Consider the following 23558-nt stretch of genomic DNA (forward strand, 5'->3'; position numbering starts at 1 on the left):
CCTGTCATCTAGTGGGTGAGCTGGTCTCCAGAGGCCTGCGAGCCAGGTAGAGAGTGTTGGAATTGAGCTGAATTGTAGCACACCCGGCTGATGTCAGCATTGTTCGGACGTATGGGGAAGACCCTCCTGTGGAAATTGGTGCAGAAGCAGGGTGGAGGCGAGGGCTGTGGGGAGCTCAGACCTGCCCCAGGGCCTCCAGGTGGAGCCAGGTTTGGGGAGTGGCTGCCCGGGGCTGGGCCGCAGCTCTTGGGCCATCTCTGGACGCGCTGCCTGCCCACCTGGCGCCAGCACCCCTGTTGCTGTGCCTGCAGGGGGCCTCCCGCCCTCTCTCGTGGGGTGTCCCTGACCCCGTCTCTGCCATGACCTCCTCTTCTTCACTCACTCACCCCACAAGTGCTCTTGGGGAGCCCGCTGTTGGGGTGCTGAGTGGCCCGCGGGGGCGGGGGGATGAGCCCACGAGGTGCACGGATGGGTTAATGTTGGGAAGAATAAGTGCTGCAGAGGGACCAGCTGGGGCGTTTCCTTTGTCACCTGTGTCTCTGTCTGGCCCAGAATCTCCTCAGTGCCAGGACCTTGCGTCCCGGTGCTCGGCCGCGCCTGGGCACGTCCAGACCCCGCAGAGAGCTCGCTCTTTGGCCCTGGCCCACATCTCCCCGACATGCTCCCTCCCCCACCTGCAGGAGAAGGCCGCCCTGTGCCAGGGTCTGGACCAGCCTGCCCTCCTTGCTCGAGGTTGCCCACGCCCCGCCTCCGTCCCCCTGCTCAGCGTGGCCCCACCAGCCGCTCCTCTCCACCTTCCGCTCGTGCTCTCACCCCGCAAACACAGGGCCAGGGATCGCCCCGCACCCCGCCTTCTAGGACAAAGTGTGAGCGGTATGGCTGACCCGCTTTATCCCTGGGTGTCCCGCGTGCCCAGAGCCTTTCGTCCTGCTAGGTCACCTGGTCTGCAGGGAGACGCACCTCCCCAGAAAGGGGGGCGCTCCCCATGCGCCTTGGGGGGCCCTGGCACAGGGGCGTTCTGCCGGCTGAGTCCTGGCGGCCGCGGGCTCTTGAGGGAGCGGGTGGGGGGGGCAGCAGGACGGTAGGTGGCGCTGTGGGCAAGGCCAGGGCGAGGGGGGTCCCCGCAACCTTGTGTGCATTTGCTGCGTGGCTTCCGTGTCTGCCTCAGTGTCAGCCACTGTGGGGTGGGCTCGGCTGCCCCGGGGACCCCCACAGGGGCCGGGAAGCTGACGCTGTGGATGCTGAAGCAAGGGCAGAGGCTGGGGTCCCAGCCCCTGTGTTCACGCCCCCTCTGGGCCTTGGTTTCTCCATCTGTGAATGGAGGCCCATTGGGCTCTGAAGCACCGCAGCCACTCGGCTTACCCTGCCCCCCTGGGGTGACCCCGCGCAGGCCCCCTGGGAGGGGGCGGCGTGCCTTCCTGGAGCTGGCAGCGAGGTAAGACTGGGCATCAGACCTGCAATCCAAACGTCGGAGTTGGTTACAAGGAAGCTGGTGTCTGGAGCTTGTCCAGGAGACAGGGCGAGGGGTTGGGCGGCTCCTTGGCTTGGGGGCTGCGAGGGGATGAGCCGGAGGCTGGGCTGCTGGAGGAGCTGGGATGCGGTGCAGGTGGGGAAGGGGACAGGCCGGCCGGTCCCCTGCGGGAGGGCCCTGAGTGCCGGCCTGCAACCGGGTTGTGTGCTGGAGTCGGCGGCGACGGGCGTGCGCGAGGTGTACACGCGTGTGCCCGTGTGAGTGCGGGGGAGTTGGGCCGGGTGTGGACAGGCTGTGTGACACCGTTGCTCCCGTCTGGCTCAGAAGTTCGGCTCCGAGGGCACGGCCACGTACCCACTGGCTCTGTGCCGAGTTTCTAGACGAGGCGCATCCTGCGTTTGCAGGGATGCTGAGTGGGGCTTCCTGGTAGGGCCCGTGGCCCAGCAAGGGCTTTCCTCTGAGCAGAGCCGGCTGGCCGGCCGGGCCTCACTGAGACTTCGGCTCTGGGAGCACAGGGCTCTGGCCGTCCGTCCGCCGTCCGTTCCGACCGATGTCGCCCAGGACGCCGTGGAACAGCAGCTCCCCTGTCCGCCCGAGCTGTGCTCAGAGCTGGATTCCTGCAGAGCTGATGGGTGTCTGGCCTTGGCTCTGCAGTGGGGACAGTCAGCCCCTTGTCACTAGGACCCGTGCTGGCTCCTCTGGCCGCGACGTCGGCTCGAGCGCAGGATGTCCTGTGGCGTGTGCGTGGGTGTGCTTTTCGAGGAGTAGGCGTGTGTCCTCTGGTGCAGGCAGCCCTGCCCGCCCCTCGGCCCCATCCCTCTGAAGGGAGAGCCGTGCCAGGCAGCAGCGTCGTCTGTGGGCAACGGGCTGCAGCTGCGCTAACTTCAGGTGTCCGAGGAGCGTGGCGGTAAAGCGTACGTGGCGGCTGGAACGTGGCTAACTTGCCTTCTGCCGGGACCGTGCGGAGGCTGAGGGGGTGAGGCGGGAGGCTCTCCCACCCGGAGCCCCGGTGAGACCCCACCTGAGCTGGGCTTCCTCTCCTTCCCGGATTCTGACGCTCCAGGGATGCAGCCTGAGTTTCCTCACGAGTCCTGCTGGGGGCCGTGTGGGTAGAGGACACGCCTCCTGCGACGCTTCACTTGGACACGACCGGCCTCTGCACAGCAGCTTGGGTGGGACAAGGTGGCTGCAGTGGCGGGAGGGCTCCTGGTGGGTCATCTCTCGGGCCCCTCCCGCACGAGGGGCAGTTTGATGACCTGGCCTCCCCTTGGGGTTCCCAACAGATCAGCCCTCCTGCTTCGACCTTCCTGTAGGCCCCGCAGCCTCGAGGGCCCGTCCACACCTCCGTAGGGTGTCTGCTGTGACCTTCCCTGGAGCTCTGGTGTCTGCCCTCTGCCATCAGCAGGCTTGGTCTCCTCGTGCCCCCGTGCCTTTGCACGGCCTGCTCCCTCCTAGAAGGGCTCCGCCACACCAACCTGCCTCCTGTTTCCCTCCCAGGCCTTCACTGGCCTTCCCTGTGCCCTGGCCCCGAGCAGACGTGGCCCAGCTCCCTTCCAGCCTCCCTGACCCGCAGATCTGTGGTTGCTGTTGCTCGCGAGTTTACGTTTCACCTCCTACCTTAGACCAAGGGCTCCTGCCTTGGAGTTAAGGGCAGGCCCAGTGTGATCGCAGGTGAGCCCAGAGTGGCCCGGGGTGCCGTGGGCCAGGCAGTTCCTCCTCTTGGTAGAGGGGTGCTAGGTCCTCTCGCTGGCCGCACGGTGCCCAGCTGGCTGTGTCGTTGGCTTTGCCCCATTCCCTGGTCTTCCTCTGAGGCCAGCTGACGTTCTGGGGAAAATGTCCAAGGCTTGGGTTTTTGTCTCATTTTCCTGCTGACTTGCTCTGACCTGGGCCTCAGCTGCCTCATCTTAGTTCTGGAGGAGTGGCCTTTGCCCAGCTTTTCTCAAGGGGGGCTGCCAGGCTGTGGGGGGAGGGCAGTGGGTGTGAAAGGGTCTGGAAGCGCCGGGCATACTTGGCCCAGAGGAGAAGCAGCCATGGGAGCCGCCTGGGTGCAGGCGCGTCCCGGGTGCAGGTGCGTCTGGAAGGGCTCTTGCATCAGCGCAAACTCCCAGAGCTGCTGCCTGAGCTGAAGGCCCCGTGCTCTCACTTGTCGCAGAGTCTTATGCCCAGAAATGCTCCACGGCCTAGGGATACATCTTGGAGAGTGTTTTGTAGCTGGTGACCCTTTCCTCGCCTCCAGGAATCAGGAATTGGCCTGGGAGAGGCTCTGAGATGCAGGGGCAATGGGTGTGCTTGTCACTGGCCGACGCCGGGCCGCGTAGCGCCTGGAAGTGCCGTGGGCTCCCCGTGGTGTCTGGCCGCTGCCCGCTTTGGGGCCCGGGGAGCCCCGTTCCTGCCACCTTTCCTCTGATCCCGCCTCCTGGTCCCCTGCCCTGGCACCCTGAGCCTCAGGAGGGCTAGGAAGCGAGGTGGTCAAGTGCTGGCCCAAAGACCCTGGCGATGGATGCCCACAGCACCTCCGGGCAGGCCCCTGGCCTCGCCATGTTGCTGGATCTAAGATTCTTGTAGTTTCTCCAAAGAGGCGTCAGCCTGGAGTGTGGGCTCTGGGGAGGCAGAGATCACGAGAGTCGGGGGGCCAGAACACAGGGGTCCTGGGCAAAGAGGGACGGAGAACCAGGCCACCGGATGCAGCAGGGAATCAGCAGAGGGCGGGGCGGAGCCTGCACAGCTCCCCCGACGGTACTTCCGGCTCCGGTGCCTATCGTCTGAGGCTCTGGCCAGCCTCAGAGGGCAGCCCCTGTACTTGGGTACCAGCCTCTGCAGGGAGCGAGGGTCGCCCCGCCTGTACACACCTCTGCTACCTTTCGCTCTGTCCAGCCGCCCCTGCTGCAGAGGGTCCCAGGTGGCCCAGGGGCTGGTGGCTCTGCAGCACAGTGAGGGCCACTGCAGCTCAACGTCGGACTGACCCCAACTGGCCACCAGACGGCGCACAAGGGATGCGAGGTCCTCCTGCCTTCCAGGGCTGTGCTTGTGGGCAGAGGGGACCGCAGTGAGGATGGTGAGGGCCCCTCAGCCCCCTGGCTGGACAGGGTTATCCTCCTTCAGGGTCATCCTGTGGCTTAGGTAGAAAAATAGCCTGGGAAGCATACACTTTCCACAGGTGTGTATACAGGGGCCTGCTCCTGGCACATAACGGGCACCTGTTCGCCTGGCGCCCCACCTGTCCACCCACAGGGCTCCAGGTGAATAACGGGTGGGAAGGGGGTTCTGTGAATTACAGTAAGAAGAATCCAGCCCTTGTCCTGCAGGTCATGAGCGAGGTGGCTGGGCGTGGGCGCCTGCGAGGGTCAGTCAGCTGTTGGGTGTGGTGCCTTGCTCTGTATCTCCCCACCAGCCCTGGGGAGGGGAGGGGACTGAGGGATTGCACAGCAGTGACAGGGGCAGGACAGCCTTGGGACTGGGGGCTCTGGGCGTGGGGCGCACTCGGTGATGGCCGTCCTGGGAGTGAGAATTACTGTCACCACCCCTCAACAGATTTGATGTGCAGACCCGGGGTGGGGGCGGGTCAACCCCAGGATTTTCAGAAGCAGCAGGTGAGGACCAGAGAGGTGGCTTGAGCTGCCTGGGTCACACAGCTGTGAGAGCAAGAGCTGGGCCTGGGAGCTGCGGCTTCCGCTCCTGTGTATCATGCCCGCCTCCGTCCCACCCCCCGGAGGGCCTGCCTGGTGCAGACACAGCCCTATGTGTCGGCCTGGCCTGGCCCAGATTGGGCAGGACCTAGGGCCCTGACGGCCGAAGAGGCCCTCACGACCCTGCAGCCTGGGGTGCACGAGCGTGCCCTGCGCCGGCTTCCTGGCTGGTGTGCACCCCGCCCCGCCTGTGTCAGTGTTATGACGGCACGTGGACTTTCTGTGGGCAGGGCCGTGTGTGGGGCGCCCACGAGGGGCAGCCACCTGGAAGGGGCGGCTGCATGTCCTCGGGCCCGTCCTTGGCCTGCTTGGCCCTAGGAGCCCGGTGCAGCCGTGCCCCCCGCCCGCCCCCGAGTCCTCCCTGCCTGTCTCGCGGCCCGGGGAGGGGCGTGGGCCTCTGAGCACACCAGCCTGTCCTGCTGCTGTTGCCTCCTGGCCGGGACCTGGGCAGGATTTTTCGCTTTTCTGAGCCTTGGTTTTCTCATCTGTAAAAAGGCACAGAACCTCGCTTGGAGCCGGCTGGCAGCTGCTGCCCCTCCTTCCTCTCCGGCCACCTGGTGCCCTTTGTCGGCCTCGCCCTGGCCGTTCCTCGTGGCTGGGCTGCCTGGGCAGTGATGCCGTCTTGCAGTCACAGGGCTACACTTGCCGGCCCAGCCTGGGGCAGGCCCCCACCCTGCTGACCTCACCATACCTGCCGGGACAGGTGCTCCACGTTAGCCATGCCCAGGTGCCGCATCAGTGCCCCTGTGCCCGTGGCAGGTGGCCCGGGAGCAGGGTGGGGAGCATGTAAGTTTCGGCCCCATCGACCGTCAGGCTGCTCGCTAAAGGACAGAGGTCAGATCTCACACCTCGGCTGGTGGTGGAGGTGAAGGGAGCCGATCCCCTAATGCTGTCTCCCTGTCCTGATGGCCAAATACCTGCACAAACTGCTTCCCGAGAAACAGACGAGGGGAGAGGAAGGGGTGTGGTTGAAAGCACCGGGGTTGCCTGGCTGGCAGGACCGTGGTCCTCCCGGAGGTGGCCACACGGATGCCATGAGCAGGGGCAGGGCCCTTCCCGGGAGCACTGTGGGCTTAACGGGTGCAGAATTCGGGTCCCTCCGAAACAAACCCTGATGGCGTGGGAAGGCGTTCCGGCGTGGGAAGGCGTTCCGGCATGGGGGCGGTCCTCAGGAGACAGGGGAAGTCGCAGGGACCTTCATGGGCAAGGAAGGGAAAAGGGCAGGTGCTTCCTGCCTTCCCGCAGCGGAGCGCAGACGGCGACCCCGTGGCCAGGTGACAGGTGGAGGACACTGGCCGGGTCTCCCCGTCTGGGGGCAGTTGGAGCCCTGATCCTGGTTCTCTGGCCCACGTCTGAGTGTGGCCTGCACGGAGGGTCTCAGCACTCGGCCCCGAGGACACGGTGGGGATGGTGGGGACCTCATAGCCTTTCTAACCCCGCCGCCTGCCAGGCGCCTTCAGGCCTGAATTTGTGGAAGTGGTGAGCGGCCGGGGGTGGGGTGGGGGTGCTGGATCCCTGCGGGCCGTGGTGCACAGGCGGGCAGCCCTCCAGCAGGCGGGGCTGGGACAGCGTGTTGAGAAAACACTGTTCCCCCACACGGATCTGACACCTTCCCGGGTCAGTGCTGACCCCCACCCCCCCAACAGGGAGCTTGGAAAGTCAGGTGTGAGATCCAGTGGCCTAATTTTAGACCTTGGGCGTGCATGTCAAAACAGCAGGATGATTAAAGAGAGAGAGAGAACGAGGACAGCCCGGCTTCAACCCTTAACTCTGAAGCCAGCACGTTCCCTGGGGGAGCATCACCTGCCACCTGACAGGGCTGCCCGTGGCCTCGGGGGGCGGGTAGGAGGCCCCCCTCCCCGGGCGGAGCTCAGCGGAGATGCGGGCCGGACCAGCAGGTGGGCAGAGGCCTCCACGCTGCAGAGCAAGTCATGGGGTGGAAGAGGTGCGTTTGTCCAGCACCGTGGGAGGAACCTGCTTTGGGCAATAAACCTGCTGGTGCGCAGGGAAGCTTTCAGCTCACACAGGTCCCCGGCCTTCTCAGGGGTCAGACGGCTCGTTGGCCCCGGGGCTGGGAGGCAGGTCCTGGGCTGTCCAGTGGTTCTGACCTCTCGCCGGCTGTCACATCCCCTGCCCACGTCTCCCTCCTGACCTGCCACCTGCCTGCTGTTCGGGGCTTGTTAGGATCGTGCGTGAAGGGAGAGCATGTCCCCTGAGGCGGGAGTTACCGTTCCCCGCGGGGGGGCACCTGGGAAGAGCGGCGTGACCCTCCTCCCCTTGGTCGGCCTCGAAGATGCAGGATCGATCGCTCCAGCCACCCCCCCCAACCCCAGGGTCCCTGCCGTCTGCCCCTCCCCCTGGGCGCGGCCACTTGTTTTAGTCTCTCTGCAGTTTAGGACGTTGAAGGTTTAAATGTTGGCCACGCACGTGCACCGTCCACCGTCTGCGGAAGGCGGATGGTGAGAACGGCTGTTTGAGCCCTGCCCCGGGCCCCGGACGTGCCCTGAGATGCCCACCTGCCCACCTGCCCCCACCGCAGCCCCTGCAGGTCCCTCATCCTTTCGTTCGGGAAAGCAGAGGATGCTGGTCTTAGGGCAGTGGTGGGAACTGGCCTTTGTTACGGTCCCCTAAGCGCTGGGCCCTGTCCTCACAGCCCCTCTGAGTGGATTTTGGAGGCCATTCACTTTCACACCCAGAGGCCTCTGCACTCTCTCAGCCCCTTGTGGGGATGTCCTGTCATTCGCTCAGCAGGCCCCACCAGTGGACGAGCAGCTGATGCCACCCTTTGCCCCATAAACAGCCCTAAAGTAAACGTCTTCATCCTGCTTATCTGCACACGGCCAGGATCTGCTTCTGGACCCCGGAACCTCCGGTCACCGGACCGTGTGGCTGTGACTGGTGGAGCTGGCAGGGAGGCCCAGGGCCCCACATCCCGAAGCTGACTGGCTGGTGGCTTGAGCGCGACCCTTGACCCCTGGGTGCTGCAGGAGTCCCTGAGCCGCCCCAGCCGTGCATCCACGAGGCCCCTGGGGCTCCTGCTTCAGCCGGGCTGAGCAGCGGCTCGGGAGGCTGTGCGGGGTCTTCCGGAGAGAGCATGCTGTCATGCTGTTGTGCTGCGGGCAGGGGCCGTCCTGTTCTGTGTTCTGTCTGCCGCGTCCTCGGGGGACACAGAGCCACAAGCCCCCCCTCAGGGCCCCAGAATGTTCCCGCGGTGGGGGAAGCGTGGCGATTAGCACAGAACATGGTATTTTGACCCAGGCTGTACTCGGTGAGGAGAGACTGTCCCCAGGCGCAGGGCTCTGCGAGGGGATTGTGTTTCCATCAGGACGCAGCCTTTTTGTGTTTCTCAGCTGCCGGGCGGGGTGGGGGGCGGTGAGGACGTCACAGCCTCTGGGAGCTGTGTGGCTGTGAGCAGGACGCGCACCTCCCAGCCCTGAGACCCGGCAGAACAGCATGGCTTCTGCCCGGGAAAGGGGTGGGTTGTCTCGGCTGTGGCTCCAACGAGTGCGCAGTGGGTCTGGGAGGCGGCGGGCGGCCGGAGGACACGGGGACCGCCGCGCTGTCTCGGCAGCTGTTGTGGGAACCCGCTAGATTCCAGAGTAAAAGGCCAGGCTGCCGTCACTGCGGAGGGCTGGGCCCGGTGCTGGGTCCGGGAGACTTCTGGACGGATGTCCCAGATCGGGCGTGTGCGCGGCCTGTGGCACCTGTGCGTCCCGCCCATCTTCAAGGCCTGCATCCACACATTTGGCCGCTGGCCGCGGGTATCCGGGCCGCTGGGGGCCGCGGGCGAGATGACCCCCCAGCCCTCTCCACGCCGCTCTGCTCCTCCGCCGTGGGGCGCCCCTCCGCGCGGCCCCTGGCCTCGTACCTGCTCCCTGCCGGTGCAGCAGCCCTCGAGCCTGGTCTGTGGGCGGCGGGTCCTGATCAGCCGGGCTTCCTGCGAGGAGCAGGTGGTGCCGGTGGGCCCTGGCCGCCGGGGGTTCCTTGTTCGACCCCAGTGATCCCACAGGCATCTGGGGTTTCGGATTTCCTCTCTCTGGCTCCTTCGTTCCGCCGGCTCCTCCCCCATTCGCTTTGTCACCTGCAGTGTCCCTCCCTGCGCCTCTGGTGCTTTCTGGTGAACCCTGGCCCACTCCGCCCCCCACCCCCCACCCCCCAGGCCGGCACGTGGCCTGGCCGGCTGTACGGGATTCTGCTGGTCTGGTCCGGACAGCACCCTGGGGCGTTGCAGGCCACATGTTCCTGCTGGAGGACCCATCTCTCTGTGCTCTGTGTGGGTCTCCTTTTCAGCCCTCAGGCCTCGAGTGAGGGTCACCTGCCAGAGAGGCCTCCCCACGGCCCTACCCCAATTTATTCTTCCTCCCAGCACCCTTCTCTGGCGATCACATCCCCAGTACATCTGCCCCGCACTGGAGGCCCCGAGGGCAGAGGCCACGCTGGCCTGGTCTCCTCGGTACCCATTGGCTGCCGGGGTCGGGGGGGCAGGCCTGCAGCGCGGGGAGACTGGCCTGGCCTGGCCGCGGCTGCTCTGTAAATACCTCCCCCGGGTGCCCCCTCGGTGCTGGATTAATTGTCCTGAACCTCTGCCCCAGGAGGCCGTGCCTGGCCCCCAGCACCTGGAGCAGGGGGGTGCTCAGCTCCGGTCCTGGAGAAACCACGGCCCCCCAGCCTCAACGGGCCGCCGGGCTCAGTCCTGAAGGTCATGTAGACTTGTGCAGAGGCCCAGCCCCTGGCCACCTCGTTTCTGTCCTTTAAAAGGAGAGGAAACCAAATGGAGCCCAGTGGACAGGGCCCAGGTCGGCGTGCGGCAAAGTGAATGATCCCAGCTCAGCGCTGAGTTCAGCGGCTGTGAGGACACCAAGCATGTTTGTCGGCACAGAAGCTCAGCAATTATCAGGAGCTCGCTGGGACTTGGTGGTGGCCTCCAGGTCATAAGCCATGGGCCACAGGCGGGGTCAGCCCTCCCCTGGAATGGCAGCCCCTCTTCCCCTCTTACTAGCTGAGACCCTGGAGTGACAAGCGTGCCTGTTGATTCCCACCCCGCCTGGGGTGAACGGTGGGGTCGCCCCCTCCTTGGGCTGCACTGGCCTCCCAGCATCTTTGTGCTGGTCCCTGGGCGAGAGGCGGTGGCCGGCGGGGTCGTGTGTGGGACGGGCCGCTCCAGGCTGCTACTCGCAGCCCCGCAGGCTCGCGTCCTCGGCAGACTCAGCAGGAGCCTGGCCGCAGGAGCCTGGCCGCGTGTGCACGGCCCCATCTGCTTCTGCACAGAAAGCCCCGCTGCTCCCGTGAGGCACCCAGGCCATCTGAATGTGCGTTCAGTGGGTTCTGGGCTGCTGGGCTGGGGCGGGGTGGCGCCCTGCAGGTTCCTGCCGCACGTTGGCTGCGGGACGCGCTCTCCCCGACGCTGTTGCTCCCCTCTTTCCCCATGAGCGACGGCTTTGCCTGCCCCCGCCCACCGCCCACACGGAGGCGGCTGTGGACGTGGGCACTTAGCAGGTCGGGGGTTTGGCCAGTGTCCGCGAGCGCAGGACGCCTGGGAGGCTTGGAGAGGAAGAGGCCCCCCCCTGGGGTTCCCAGTCTGTTTGAGGAGGGGGGAGCCTCCAGAAAAGACTCCGGGACTCGGAAGACGGCATGTGGCCCAGGGGATGGAGGGGACAGAGTGGAGACCCCCGAGGACGGGAGGCTCCTGGGCAGAGGGAACTGTTTTTTTAATTTGCAAATTTTAAGTATGTGGAACAGTGGCGAGAACGGGCCTGCTGTCACCCGGATCCCAGGACATCCTGCACGGTTGCTGCCCCTGCGTCGTTGCATCCCCAAAGCTAAGGACGTTTCCTGCCTCAGCAGGACCTCATTATCATGAGAGAGAACATTGTGAGCAAACTTTGGAAGCAAGAGCAGGGTTTGTTCTGTGTTCTGGAACGAGCGGGTGAGTCATGGCATTGGCCACCCGCCCCTGGCCCCGGGGACAGGGGAGGCCGTCAAGGCCCTGGGGTCCAGGGTCTGGATGAGGTGAGGCCTGGACCCAGGATGCAGGACAAGGTGGGAGGGACAGCCAGAGGAGGGTCTTCAGCATGACCAGCAGCAGGCGAAGGGCGGCGGGCAGCCCCTCCGGATGGCCGGGACGTGCGGGAAGCTGTGGCGTCCAGGCAGATGGACGTGAGGGGACGCGGGGCCTGTGGCCGCTGGGTGGCCTGGGACACCGGCACGGAGCAGGGCTGCCCGGGGGTGGCCCGTAGGGCTGGGCTCCATGTCGGTGGTCCTGGCCGGCCCGCCTGACGTGCCCAGGAGAGGTCAGGCTCTGAGGGGTGGGGCCTGGGCGGGGATCCGGCGACGTGCCGCCCGGGGGCAGCTGGGGACACCGGTGGCCCTCAGAACTGGGAGACGCTGGGTGAGGCCAAGGGCCTGGGGCCGTGGCGGCTCTGGAAGGGGCACCGGAGCGTCACCTCCGTCACCAGCGCGGCCTCCCCTCCCTCCCACGAGTGTTTCTGGCTCCACCGACAGAAACACTGAAGGTTGGGGGGGGGGGCCGTAAACTGCCCGCGTCTCCGCCCAGGCTTCACGTGGCAGAAGCTCCTGGTGCAGTGGGAAAGGGCTCTTGGGCCCCGAGCCATCGTGCCCAGCCCTGCAGGGCGTCGGGGCTGGCGGGGCTGTTGGAGTCCAGCCCGTCTGGAGATCGGTGCCAGCAGATCGGGGTGGGGGGCAGGGGGAACAGCCCGGAGGCCCAGGGGCTTAGTGGCTAGAGACAGGCTCTGGGTTCAAGGCTGGGCTTTCCCACTTCCCAGCTGTGTGGCTTTGAGTGAGTCACTTAACCTCTCTGTGCCTCTTTTCCCTTGTGTGTAAACTGAAGTGCTTTCCTCGTGGGTGGCGGCGAGGACTGAGAAGGTCCCCGGGCGGGCGCTGCACACAGTAGCTGCTGTGCTCTGATCCCATCCAGCCATCATGAGAGGTGCTGACTTCTTCTGGGAAGGCCGTTCCCGAGGTTCGCCAAAGCAGGAGCTCCATCTGCGAGCTCTCTCCTCCGAGGCGCAAAGCCTGTTGTTACAAGGACCTGACGGCCACCAGGGTCCCCAGAGAGTCGCGTGCCCCGTCAAGCTGAGAGGTCAAGGAAGGCGGGAGCTTGGTTTTGCCGTCTGCCTGCAGCTGTACTCTGAGCCCCAGACGGCCCAAGGGGTGTGTGTGTGATGCCTTCTGTGGCTGCTTCTAGGACAGCACCTTCCAGGGGTCATCCCGTGGGTGGGGAGACGGGAAAGAGGCTCACACACCAGCACGCCCGAGGAGTCGAGTGTGCAGCAGGGTCGTGGGTGTGCACAGAGGAGCCCGAAGCCAACTTTGGGGGAGCTGCGTCGGGAGCAAGCGGCTGCAGGGTCCCCACCGTGTCCTGGAGCAGCACAGCTGCCTCGCCATCCCAGGGTGTCTGGTTAAAGCGCAGATTCTGACTCGGCAGGTCTGGGGCAGGTCCTGAGAGCCTTCCAAGCTGCCGGTCTGCGGACCACTCTGGGTTTGAGGAACAGGTTTAGAGGCAGCGAGGAGGCCAGCCTGTGAGGGAAGGCAGCTGGAGCGAGCAGCACCGCGCCCCCAAGCCCTCCTGGCGTCAGGTCCCCCCAGACGGGGCAGCGTCCCCAGGGGACGGCATCGTGGCCCCGGTGGCCTCAGGCCTAGTGACTGCACAGCAGGAAGGGCCCCCAGGCCCGGCTCAGCCCCGCTCACACCTGGATGCCACACAGGTTCAGGAGTGGGTGCTGTCCTGGTGGAAAGGTTCAGACCACACTCGCGACTTTCTTCCACGAAAGACAGTCCCACCAAAGCGCGATGCCCTGCCCTGGCCAGGTCGTGTCCCTGCTGTGGCCCAGCTCGCTCCGGGAGGCTGGTGATGGCCAAGAGATGGGCCCCTCCCAGCTCCGGACGCCTGACCAGGAGGTGAGCTGGGGTCTGGGCCACAGCGAGGTGAGCACCCTTGGACGGAGCTGGTGATCTCCGTCCCGAGCCGGGGGGCCCGCGGGCCGTGTCACGCCAGTCCATGCAGACGGGGCCTCTTTTTCTGGATTAACTGTGAGGGAGCACAATTAGGCAAAGCACTTTCCTCAGCGCAGTTCCTGCCCTGGAGGATAAGAGGATTAGCTGCACCCTCGGGCTCCGGCACCAGTATTGTGACATTGGCTGGTGGAGCTTCACTAGCCCTCCGGCACATGCCCATCCTCTCTGGGCAGGGGGCTCACAAGGAGAGCCCCCGACAAGTCCCGGCCCTGCCTTTGTGCATCGCGGCAGGTTACCTTCCCTCTCTGAACTGCAGTTTTCACCTGGAATGTGGTTGTAGAAATATTGATCTGCCTTCTCCCCCGCCACGCAGCCCAAGTCTGGGGCTGACTTTTCAAGCCCAGCGAGTGGGTGGCCTCCTGACAGATGCCACCACTGTCTGCTCTCTGGACCTGGGGACCAGGCGCCACACCCCACTGCTGCCGCCCCCTGGGGGGTCCCAGGGCCGAGAGGGGGCAGACGTCTCGTCTTCACCCACCCGGCTCAGCGGGTGACGGGGAGGCTACAAGGGGGCTCCGCACTGCTCCCTGCTTCCCAGATGAAAGCGGTCTGGGGCAGAGGGGCTGAGGCCCGCCCTCCTGCAGAGCCCCCCCCCCAACCCCCAGCCCTCCCGCCCTCCCTGCCCGGGACTCCTCCCCCTTCCTTCCTGTCTCGTGACTCCTCCCCCTTCCTTCCTGTGTCTCGTGACTCCTCCCCTTCCTTCCTGTCTCGTGACTCCTCCCCCTTCCTTCCTGTGTCTCGTGACTCCTCCCCCTTCCTTCCTGTGTCTCGTGACTCCTCCCCGCTTCCTTCCTGTGTCTCGTGACTCCTCCCCGTTTCCTTCCTGTGTCTCGTGACTCCTCCCGGCTTCCTTCCTGTGTCTCGTGACTCCTCCCCGTTTCCTTCCTGTGTCTCGTGACTCCTCCCCGCTTCCTTCCTGTGTCTCGTGAGTCCTCCCCCTTCCTTCCTGTGACTCTGTCCAGGCTCAGGAAGGGATCTCTGTGCTCCAGGCCTTGGCTCCTCGCTCCCGCTGTCGGCTCCACGTCCTGCCCCCACCTGGGCCTCGGGCTGTGCACTGTGGGAGGTGCCCCCCGAGGGTCCCCTGCCATTGCCCGGTCAGTCTTCCCAGCCCACCCTCCTGGGGTCGCACAACACGGGCTGGGTGGGCACAGGTGTCCAGACCACTGAAGGCTCGCTTCCCTCAGCCCAGCAGACGTGCGTGCACAGAATCCTGGGAGCAGCTCTGCTGACACCAGCAGAGCTCGTGACGCAGGGCTCCCAGCTGGGGTGCGTGAGCCAGCCATGGTCCATCCACGCACAGCTCCCTGGACGGTCTGGTGGCCACACGCGCTGGAGAAAGCTGGACGGGGCAGAAACCAGGTCAGGGGCCGTGGGGCGGGGCCTCGGGGGCGCGGGGAGCTTTCCAGGGCGACGGGAAGTGTCCTGTGTCTCACAGAATTTTACTTTTACCTCTAAAGCTGACCGAAAATAGTCTCCCCTTCTAAAATAAACTACTCTTGGCTCAGGAAAAAAAAGAGAAACAGCCGTCTGGCCGCAGGTGCGGATGCTGTGCCGACACTGGTGTTGGCACTGGTCTTGGTGGCGTGTCCCGCCCGCCCGCCTGTGATGCCAGAGGGGGCCCAGCTGCCTATCGAACCCGCGTATCTAGACAGCTCCCCAGCTGAGCGCCAGCACGGCCCAGTTTTCTTTCCGAGGCTGAAGTCCGTGTAAATATTGACCAAATAAGGCAGACCAGGTTTTGTACTGTATTTGGTTAGTAGTTGAAGAGCCATTCACTCCACGGCTATTTTCCCAGTGGCTTCCTACAGGTGGGCCTTGTTTCATTTAAAATTTTAAAAAGACCCTGAAGAGCTGTGCGTAACTCAAACATTGTAAGTGTAGGGGGAAAACCAGCACATTTAGATGAATCCCCGAGCGAGCGGATCTTTCAATAAAGAATCAACTTTCGGGCTTCCCTGGTGGCGCAATGGTTGAGAGTTCGCCTGCCGATGCAGGGGACACCGGTTCGTGCCCCAGTCTGGGAAGATCCCACATGCCGCGGAGCGGCTGGGCCCGGGAGCCATGGCCACTGAGCCTGCGCGTCCGGAGCCTGTGCTCCGCAACGGGAGAGGCTACAACAGTGAGAGGCCCGCGTACCACAAAAAAAGAAAAAAGAGTCAACTCTCCCAGCCCCGTTAGTGTATTATGTAAAACTGAAAAGACGGGTATTTGGTCTGCTTAAGGACTGTGTCGCTGGGTCCACGGGTGCCCCCTGCCCCAGCCTGGGGCTCTCGGGCCACGTGGCCGCCGCATGGCCTATTGAGGGGGTGATGGGCTTTCTTGTGGGGGGGCTGGGCAGCTTCCCTTCTTTCTCCAGATGTGCATGGGTGGGGTCCCTCCGGCGTCCTCCTGCACTGCCCCGTCGCAGGCACAGGGAAAGCAGCTCAGACAGGATGGGCTGCCCGGGGGTGGGGTGGGTGGGGAGCGGTCCTCACAGCCGAGCCGTCCCCCCTGATGGATTTGCTGGCTGAGAGCTCCCAGGCCTCTTTCCCGGACTACCTGCATTGGCAGGTTGGACCCCAAGACGAGGTCCCACCCGAGTCACAGCTGTGATCACCTTCCGAGTCAACAAAGGCGCCCAGAGCCGCCCAGAGGCCGGGTGGCGGCAGGGACCCTCGCCAGCCCCGCCACGTCCTGAGTAGTGCCTGGCCCGAGGCCCCGCTGCAGAGCCAGGATCTGGACCAGCCGTCTGTCCCCCACCTGCCAGGTCCAGGGCTGGCCCGTCCGAGGCTGGCGGGCTCCACGGGGGCAGAGCCTCCGGGTCCCTTTCCTTCCCGCAGAGGCAAACATCAGGGATGGGGGAGGTGGCCACGGGGCAGAGTGTGAGTAATCGACATCACAACAGTGATCCTTTGGGGGGCCGGCGCAGCGGGGCAGTTGTGTCCTGCCCTGATGAGGTGACCTTGGTCGCCCTGGGCAGAAGGGGCCTGGGGACCTGCCCGGACGGGATCTGCCCTCGGGGGTGTCAGCAGGGGCGAGGAGACGCAGGGGACCCAGGGCCCAGGAGCAGGAGGGGGTCTTGTGACTCGGTCTCGTGGGTGAAGGGAGGCCGAGGAGGTGGCAGGGGATGCCGCAGGCCGCGCCGGAGGGCTGAGGGGGCCTGGCGGGCATTTGTGCAGGTGGAAGGCAGCTGGTGTGGGCGCTGGGGGCTGCTCCCCGCCCCCCGGGGAGAGCGACAACAGCCCAGCCCTCCAGCCGTCAGCCGGAACCCAACCATTCATCACATCTCCGCATCTACGAATTGTGCTTTTCGCGGTGTATCTAAGAAATCACTGCGTGTCTCGAGGTCATACAGATTTTCTAGTTTGTTTTCCTCTAAAAATTTTGTAGCTTCAGTTTTTATGTTTAGATTTATAACCCACTTGTGTTAATTTTTGTACGTGGTCTGAGTTCTGCGCACGACACCCAGTGCCGTTGTCCCCTGCCCCCTGAATTAATGACCTTTATACTTCATCACAGATCGGTGGACCTTACACACGTGGGTCTATTTCTGGACTCCCTGTCCTGTTCCGATGGTCTGTTTGTCCACTTTGGCACCAGCACCCCAGTCCTGGTCACAGTGGCTTTATGATACGGTTCAAAACCTGTCGACTTAGCCTCCCTTTGTCCTTTTTCAGTTGTTTTGCCTATTCTAAGTCCTTTGCATTTTCATGAGAATTTTAGATTCAGGTTGTCGATTTGCAGCAAAAAGCCTGTTGGGGTTTTGATTGGGTTTGCGTTGAATCTGTAGACCAGTCAAGGAGAATTGATATCTTCATAGTACTGAGTTTCCGGACCCACGGACACTCTGTATCTCTCCGTTTATTGAGGTCTTTTCTTAAATTCTTGGCGAAGCTTCACAGGTTTCGGGGTGCCAGACCGGCGTTATTTGTCAGGTTCATCAGCGTTTATGTAGGTGACCATGTGTCACAGTTCACTTCACATGATGCCTTCTTTCTGGTCTAAGGGAGCATCCGGGGTGATGTCAGCTGTAGGGTTTTCACAGATGCCTTTTGTTAGGACGAGGGCGTTTCCCGTTACTCCTCATGTGCTGAGTTTCTGTCAGGAGTGTATGTTGGATTCTTGTCAAATGTTCATGTCTATTAAGGCGATCGTAGTGTTTTTTCTTACTTACTTTGTTTATGTGGTGAATTACATTGAATGGTTTTCAAATGTTAAACCAACTTTTTGTTCCTGGTATAAATCTCACTCGGTTATGATGTATTATCCTTTTAGTATGTTGTTGGATTCTGTTTGCTAATTTGCTAACATTTTGTCTAGAATTTTTGCATTTTGTTCAGGAGGGGTATTTTTCTCTAGTTTTCTTGCAGTGTTTTGGTATCAGCTAATGCTGGCCTCATTGAATGAATTGGAGAGTGTTCCTTCCTCTTCAGTTTTTGGGAAGAGTTTGTACATAATTGGTATTATTCCTTCCTTAAATGTGTGGTAGCATTCACCAGTGAAGCCGTCTGGACCTGGAACTTTTTCTCGTGAAGGTTTTTGACTATATGTTAAAATAGTTGATGGGTATAGTGCGTGCTGGTCAGACTCTGCTTCTTTTCCTGAGTGAGCTTTGATCCAGTTCATTGGTATAAGTTGTTCACGTATTCCTTTTTTTGCCTTTGTGTCTTTTTCCCTTGATCTCTATTCAGATCAGTCTGAATAGAGGTTTTATTCATCTTTTCAGAGAACCATCTCATGGTTTCATTGATTTTTCTCTAGTGTTTTTCTATTTTCTATCATTGATTCCCACTTCAAACTTTCCTCTACTTACATGGGTTTCATTTTCTCTTCTTTCTCTAGTTTCTTGTGGGAATTGAGACCAGTGATGGGAGACCTTCCTTCTTTCTCTCCTGTGGGTGTTCAGTGCCATAAACCCTGTCAAGCAGCAGCATCCCACAGACGCTGGTATGTTGTGCTTTCATTTTTGTTCAAGTCAAAATCCTTCTAGTTGCCCTTTCTGTTTCTTCTTTTTCCCGTGAGTTGCTTTTTTTTTAGAAATGTGTTACTTAGTCTCTAGATGTTTGGGGATTTTTTTCAGCGATCTTGCTGTTACTAATTTCTAATTAACTCCATTGTGGTCAGAGAACACACTTTGTGCGATGTATAATTCTTTTGAACTTACTGGGACTAGTTTTATTTCCCGGCACGTGGTCTATCTTGGTAAATGTCCTGTGTGCACTTGAAACTAATTTCTACCGGTTTTTTTTTTTAATTAATTATTTTTTGGCTGCGTTGGGTCTTCATTGCTGCGTGCGGGCTTTCTCTAGTTGCGGCGAGCAGGGGCTACTCTTCGTTGTGGTGTGCGGGCTTCTCACTGCGGTGGCTTCTCTTGCTGCGGAGCGCGGGCTCTAGGCGTGTGGGCTTCAGTAGTTGCGGCACGCGGGCTCAGTAGTTGTGGCTCGTGGGCTCTAGAGCGCAGGCTCAGTGGTTGTGGCGCACGGGCTTAGTTGCTCCACGGCATGTGGGATCTTCCCAGACCAGGGTTCGAACCCGTGTCCCCTGCATTGGCAGGCGGATTCTTAACCACTGCGCCACAAGGGAAGTCCCTCTCCTGTTGTTGAGTGAAGTCTTCTATAAACGTCAGTAGACCAAGTTGGTTGATAGTATTCAAATCTATATCCTTACTTGTTCTATCAATATGGAGAGAGGGGCATTGAAATAACTATTTCTATTGTGCAGATTTATCAGTTTTACTTCATGGACCACAAGCTCAGGCATCGGGTGCATGGATGTTTCGGGTTGTTATGTCCTCTTGGATAATCATGAAACGATCTTCTTTATCCCAGTAATAATGTTTGCTCTGATTTCTGTGTGAAATCAATGTAACCACTCACTCTCCTTTTGACCAGTGTTAGCAGGATGTCTCTTGTGCCAGCCTGTTACTTTGATCTGGTTTGTATCTTTATAAGCAAAGTGTATTTTGTGGAGCCGGCATGCAGTTGGATCTTGCTTTTTTATCCAATCTGACAATCTCTGCTTTTTCTTTTTCTTTCTTTTTTTTTTTCCTGTCTGAACCCCATGGCATGTGGAACTTCCCCGACAGGAATCAGCCCCGAGCCCCCTGAAGTGGAAGTGCAGAGCCTTAACCACTGGACCGCCAGGGAAGTCCTGACAATCTCTGCCTTTAAATTGAGATGTTTGGCCATTAGCATTTAATGTTATTGATGGGGTTAGGTTTAAATCAGCGTCCTCCATTCCTTCATGTCTGGTGTCTGGAAAGCCCTTGTATATTTGTCCGTTTTGGGTGGTTTCGGGTGAGAGGCTAAGCTTCATCCATCTTAGCTGGAAGTAGAAAGGACAGCAGTAATGACTTAATACCATTCAGTACTCAGCCCATGTTTAATTTTCCCCAATTGTCTCAAAAGTATCTTGTTCCAGTTGGTGTGTTTGAATCCGGATCTGAATAAGGTCTACACGTTGCATTCAGTCGATGTGATTCCCGAGCCCTTTTTACCCAGACCAGTGTCCCACCCCTTCTTTCCATGTCATTTACTTATGGAAGAAACTGAATCACTTGTCCAGTAGAATTTTCTGAGTTTGGGCGATTATATCTTTGTGATGCTTTTTAACGTGTTCCTCTATATTTCCTGAACCTGATAGTTATAAAGAACTTTTCGTAAACGTGCTGCGTGTTCGGTTGAAGCATGTGAAATCGCCAGTATTTGATTATTTGCCCTGCCAAGTGCCGTGTCCAGACGTTCCACGTCACGCTACCTGTCCCAGCCCGTCAGGAAGCGCCACTTTGCATGACACTGAGATTGACCAGTGGATTCAGGAGGTCAGCCTGACCCTCACGGCCAGGTTCTCCGCCCTGTCCCTGATGATAGAGTTTCCTGGGTCCTCATTTAGGAGTTGCAGATGGTGACGCTTCAGCTCCGTCATGCCGTGTCGGGAAGCTTTCAGGTTGTCTGGGGTGGGCAGTAGGATTTGGGGACCGTCTCCCAGGCAGTCGAGTCCAGATGGGAATTCACTGCTGGGGGAAGACTGCGTGCTGCTCAGCGTCGATGTATTCCCTGGACAAGCCGGTGGAAGGTGTCCAGTGAGCAGGTGATGGCTGAGCGAGCTCATGGACAGTGGTGAAGGGGCAGTTCGGCTGGGGGAAGCTCTTGGACGCCACCCTGTGCGACAGGGCGCAGCTTGGGACTCCCTCTCGCGGAGCCCTCTAGCTCCCACCCTTCCCAGTCCCTCCAGGCCAGGCCGTCGCCCACTTTTAGATGGAACCAGCTGGGCGGGCCCCACCGAGCCCCGCTGCAGGGAAGCCCCTCACCCAGCAGGCTGGGTGGAAGGCCGCTGAGCTGTCGTGCGTTCCCGCGTCCACCCGCGCGTGGAGATCAGCGCTCGCAGGGGCCCCCTCTGTTGGCTGCATCGCGTGCGGATATGACACTGAGCACAGACAGAGGTGGGGTGTCATTTGACGGTGGAGCCAGGTGCAGGGAGCGGGAGGTTCTGGCTGTGCTGGGTGGTCCAGGGCAGCTCGTGGCGTGCATCGCAGGCAGGAAGAAGAAGGCGAGAAGGCTGGAGCACCTGTGTGTCTGGCGGGAGGGGACCGCCACCCGAGCGGGAGGGGTGGTGGTGCACAGGTGGTTCGTGCTTCTGGGCTGTGGGCCCCTTTGAAAAACGCAAGGAAACGCTGACTCCTTCTCAGCAAAAGCTACAAATGCAAAAGCACTCGGCCTTTGCTTCCGTTTGGGGATGTTTACTGAGCCCCGGAACACGCCCAGGCCCCCAGGTGGAGAGCCCGGACTAGACGGTGGCCGGCCTCCCTCCTGCCGGGTTCAGGGCCGCGGGGGCTGCAGGGGGAGGTTCTGGCAGACGGGTGCCCGCGTGGTCCCAGTTCTGCCGGCCCTCACCGCCCGGGACGCGGGCACAGCAGGCTTTCCTCACCTGTGGGCGGCACCCCGCCGCCCCCGCTTGTCCCCCCAGAAGGAGGCAGACAGCGCCGCAGTCTCCTCCAGACACGCGTCAACTCCCGGACTCTCACAGCAGCGCTACGAGGTGCGACGTCGCTGCTTGGCCCCCTCTTCCGGGTTAGGAAACTGAGGCAGAGAGAGGGGCTGCAACGCCCCCAGGTCACACGGCTGGTAGGCAGAGGAGCTCGTGGGCGAACCCGGGACCCGGGACCCGGCACCCAGCCCACCTGCCGTCCTCCGGGCGCTGGGTCCCCACCCAGCAGTCAGTCCTTTAAGGAGCGTGGGGACCGCTGCCTCACTTCACGGACACGTGGGGCGTCTGAGAAGCTGGGGGCGGTCCAGAGCAGCCCCCCCCCCCCCCCCCCCCGCCGCGCTGTAGAGGTGCTCAGGGCACAGGTTCCTCCTGCTGCCCTGGCTTTTGTCCTGTGGAGCCATCTGGGCTTTGAGTTACCACTGTTACATTACATGTACCAATCAGAGCAAGCACTTCCTTCCTGGGTTTTTCCCCATTTTCTTTTCAAGAGAGCGACACTCTAGCACAACATCAGGCCTGGAGTAGGGCCCCAGTAAGAGCTGGGCGTGCAGACACATGGGCGCCTGGTGGGTGGGTGGATGGATCGAGAGGAAGGACTTCTCATGCTTCCAGCGCTGGACACTCTCTGCTCTGTGGACCACAGGCCCTGAAAAGACCCCCCAGGGTCCACCTCTGTCCTTGTGGCCTCACCCCCATGCCCCGTCGTTTCAGTTGCTGTCACCCACGCTCACTGTGTCCCCAGTGAGATGCTCGGACAGTGCGGGATGCTTGGCAGGTCCTGGTTCCAACAGGTGCCACTGGGCTGTCAGCCTCCCTGTGTGAGGGTGTCCCAGGGGACACACTGTTGCCTGGCCCTGGGCGAGCATGCGGTCCCTGTGACTGTCTGTGGTCAGTACCACTGGTGTTTCAGGCAGAGGACACGGCCCACGGGCACACAGTCTGCGACAACTGGCCAGGGTCCAGGCCTGCTGAGCCCACGGAGACCCCCCTGGCTCACACACAGGAGTTCCAGGTCCTGAGTCAATGACGTTACCCGTCAACACTCTGATCCCTGGGCCTCAAACCCAGCAGGCCTCCTCTGAGTGTTGGGACACAGCGCCCTGCGAAGCTGGTGGCTCCTAGCTCAAAGGCCTCGCGTGTCTTGGGAACGTGTTTTTTCTCCTTCCCTGTGGACGCGGGCGAGTCAGCTTTGCAGTTAACGGGGCTGCCCATCCGGCGGGCATGCGGCTGTTGTCTCCCTGCCGCCCCCCCGCATGAGCCTGCAGGAGCCCGACCCCACATGGGACGCCTGCTCCCACCCTGGGCGTGGCTGCGGCCGGGGTTGCCGTGCAGGGTGGAAGCCCCCATAGCCTCAGTGTCCAGATTTTTCACCTCAAATTGGATGCCTGGGTTTTTGTTTTTTAATTAATGTATTTATTTTTGGCTGCATTGGGTCTTCGTTGCTGTTTGCGGGCTTCTCATTGCAGTGGCCTCTCTTGTTGCAGAGCACGGGCTCTAGGCGCGCAGGCTCAGTAGTTGTGGCGCGCGGGCTTCGTTGCTCCGCGGCATGTGGGATCTTCCTGGACCAGGGCTCGAACCCGTGTCCCCTGCACTGGCAGGCGGGTTCTTAACCACTGCACCACCAGGGAAGCCCCAGATGCCTGGGTTTTAATGTGGAAATTCTAAATGGTGTTGAATTGTTGGGTCAAATATATTTTTTTATTATTATTTATTTATTTTTTATTGGAGTATAGTTGCTTCACAATATTGTGTTAATTTATACTGTACAGCAAAGTGAATCAGCTACACGTATACATATATCCCCTTTTTTTGGATTTCCTTCCCATTTAGGTCACCACAGAGCACTGAGTTCCCCACGTTATGCAGCAGGTTCTCACATAGCATCAATAGTGTACATATGTCAGTTCCAGTCTCCCAATTCATCCCGCCCCTCCTCCCCGCCTTGGTGTCCATACGTTTGTTCTCTACGTTTGTGTCTCTGTTTCTGCCCTGCAAATAAGGTCGTCTGTACCAGTTTCTTCAGATTCCACGTATATGCGTTAATATACGATATTTTTCTCTTCCTGACTTACTTACGTCACTCTGTATGACAGTCTCTAGGTCCATCCACGTCTCTACAAATGACCCAATTGCGTTCTTTTTCATGGCTGAGTAATATTCCATTGTATATACGTACCACATCTTCTTTATCCATTCCTCTGTTGATGGACAGATATTTTTAAATAATGTGGGTTTGACCAAAACACCTCTGGGCTACGCCTTACGCCCTCTGAGCCCCAGGACGCGGGCCCCGGGCTGCCGTGGGGAACAGAGCCACCTCCTTTACAGGCAGACCCAGCACCATCAGTGTGGCCGAGTGGGACCCGGAGGGGACCAAGACGCAGGGGCTGCTCTTGGAATCA

General features: G+C 61.1%; 2 protein-coding genes across 9 annotated transcripts in view; both read left to right on the forward strand.

Moving 5' to 3' along the window:
* The window catches only part of PEMT (phosphatidylethanolamine N-methyltransferase), a 47774-nt gene that overhangs the window by 10889 nt on the left and 13327 nt on the right, over positions 1–23558 (forward strand). The window lies entirely within an intron of this gene.
* LOC138413898 (uncharacterized) lies at positions 1562–12176 on the forward strand. Its single transcript, XM_069540114.1, has 5 exons — positions 1562–1728; positions 1876–2057; positions 4703–4814; positions 8545–11083; positions 12005–12176. Exons 1-4 carry the CDS (start codon positions 1562–1564, stop codon positions 9689–9691), a joined length of 1608 nt encoding a protein of 535 aa, XP_069396215.1. The 3' UTR covers positions 9692–11083; positions 12005–12176.

This window comes from Delphinus delphis, chromosome 19, assembly GCF_949987515.2.
Source record: "Delphinus delphis chromosome 19, mDelDel1.2, whole genome shotgun sequence".
In the NCBI taxonomy this organism is placed as follows: Eukaryota; Metazoa; Chordata; class Mammalia; order Artiodactyla; family Delphinidae; genus Delphinus; species Delphinus delphis.

Bases quoted from the DNA above. Each gene is read 5' to 3' on its own strand.
- LOC138413898 (XM_069540114.1), top strand. From the start codon at position 1,562: ATGAGCCGGAGGCTGGGCTGCTGGAGGAGCTGGGATGCGGTGCAGGTG. The intron at 1,729-1,875 runs GTGAGTGCGGGG...CTGCGTTTGCAG, and splicing joins GTGTACACGCGTGTGCCCGT to GGATGCTGAGTGGGGCTTCC. The intron at 4,815-8,544 runs GTCAGTCAGCTG...AGGACGTCACAG, and splicing joins GGGCGTGGGCGCCTGCGAGG to CCTCTGGGAGCTGTGTGGCT.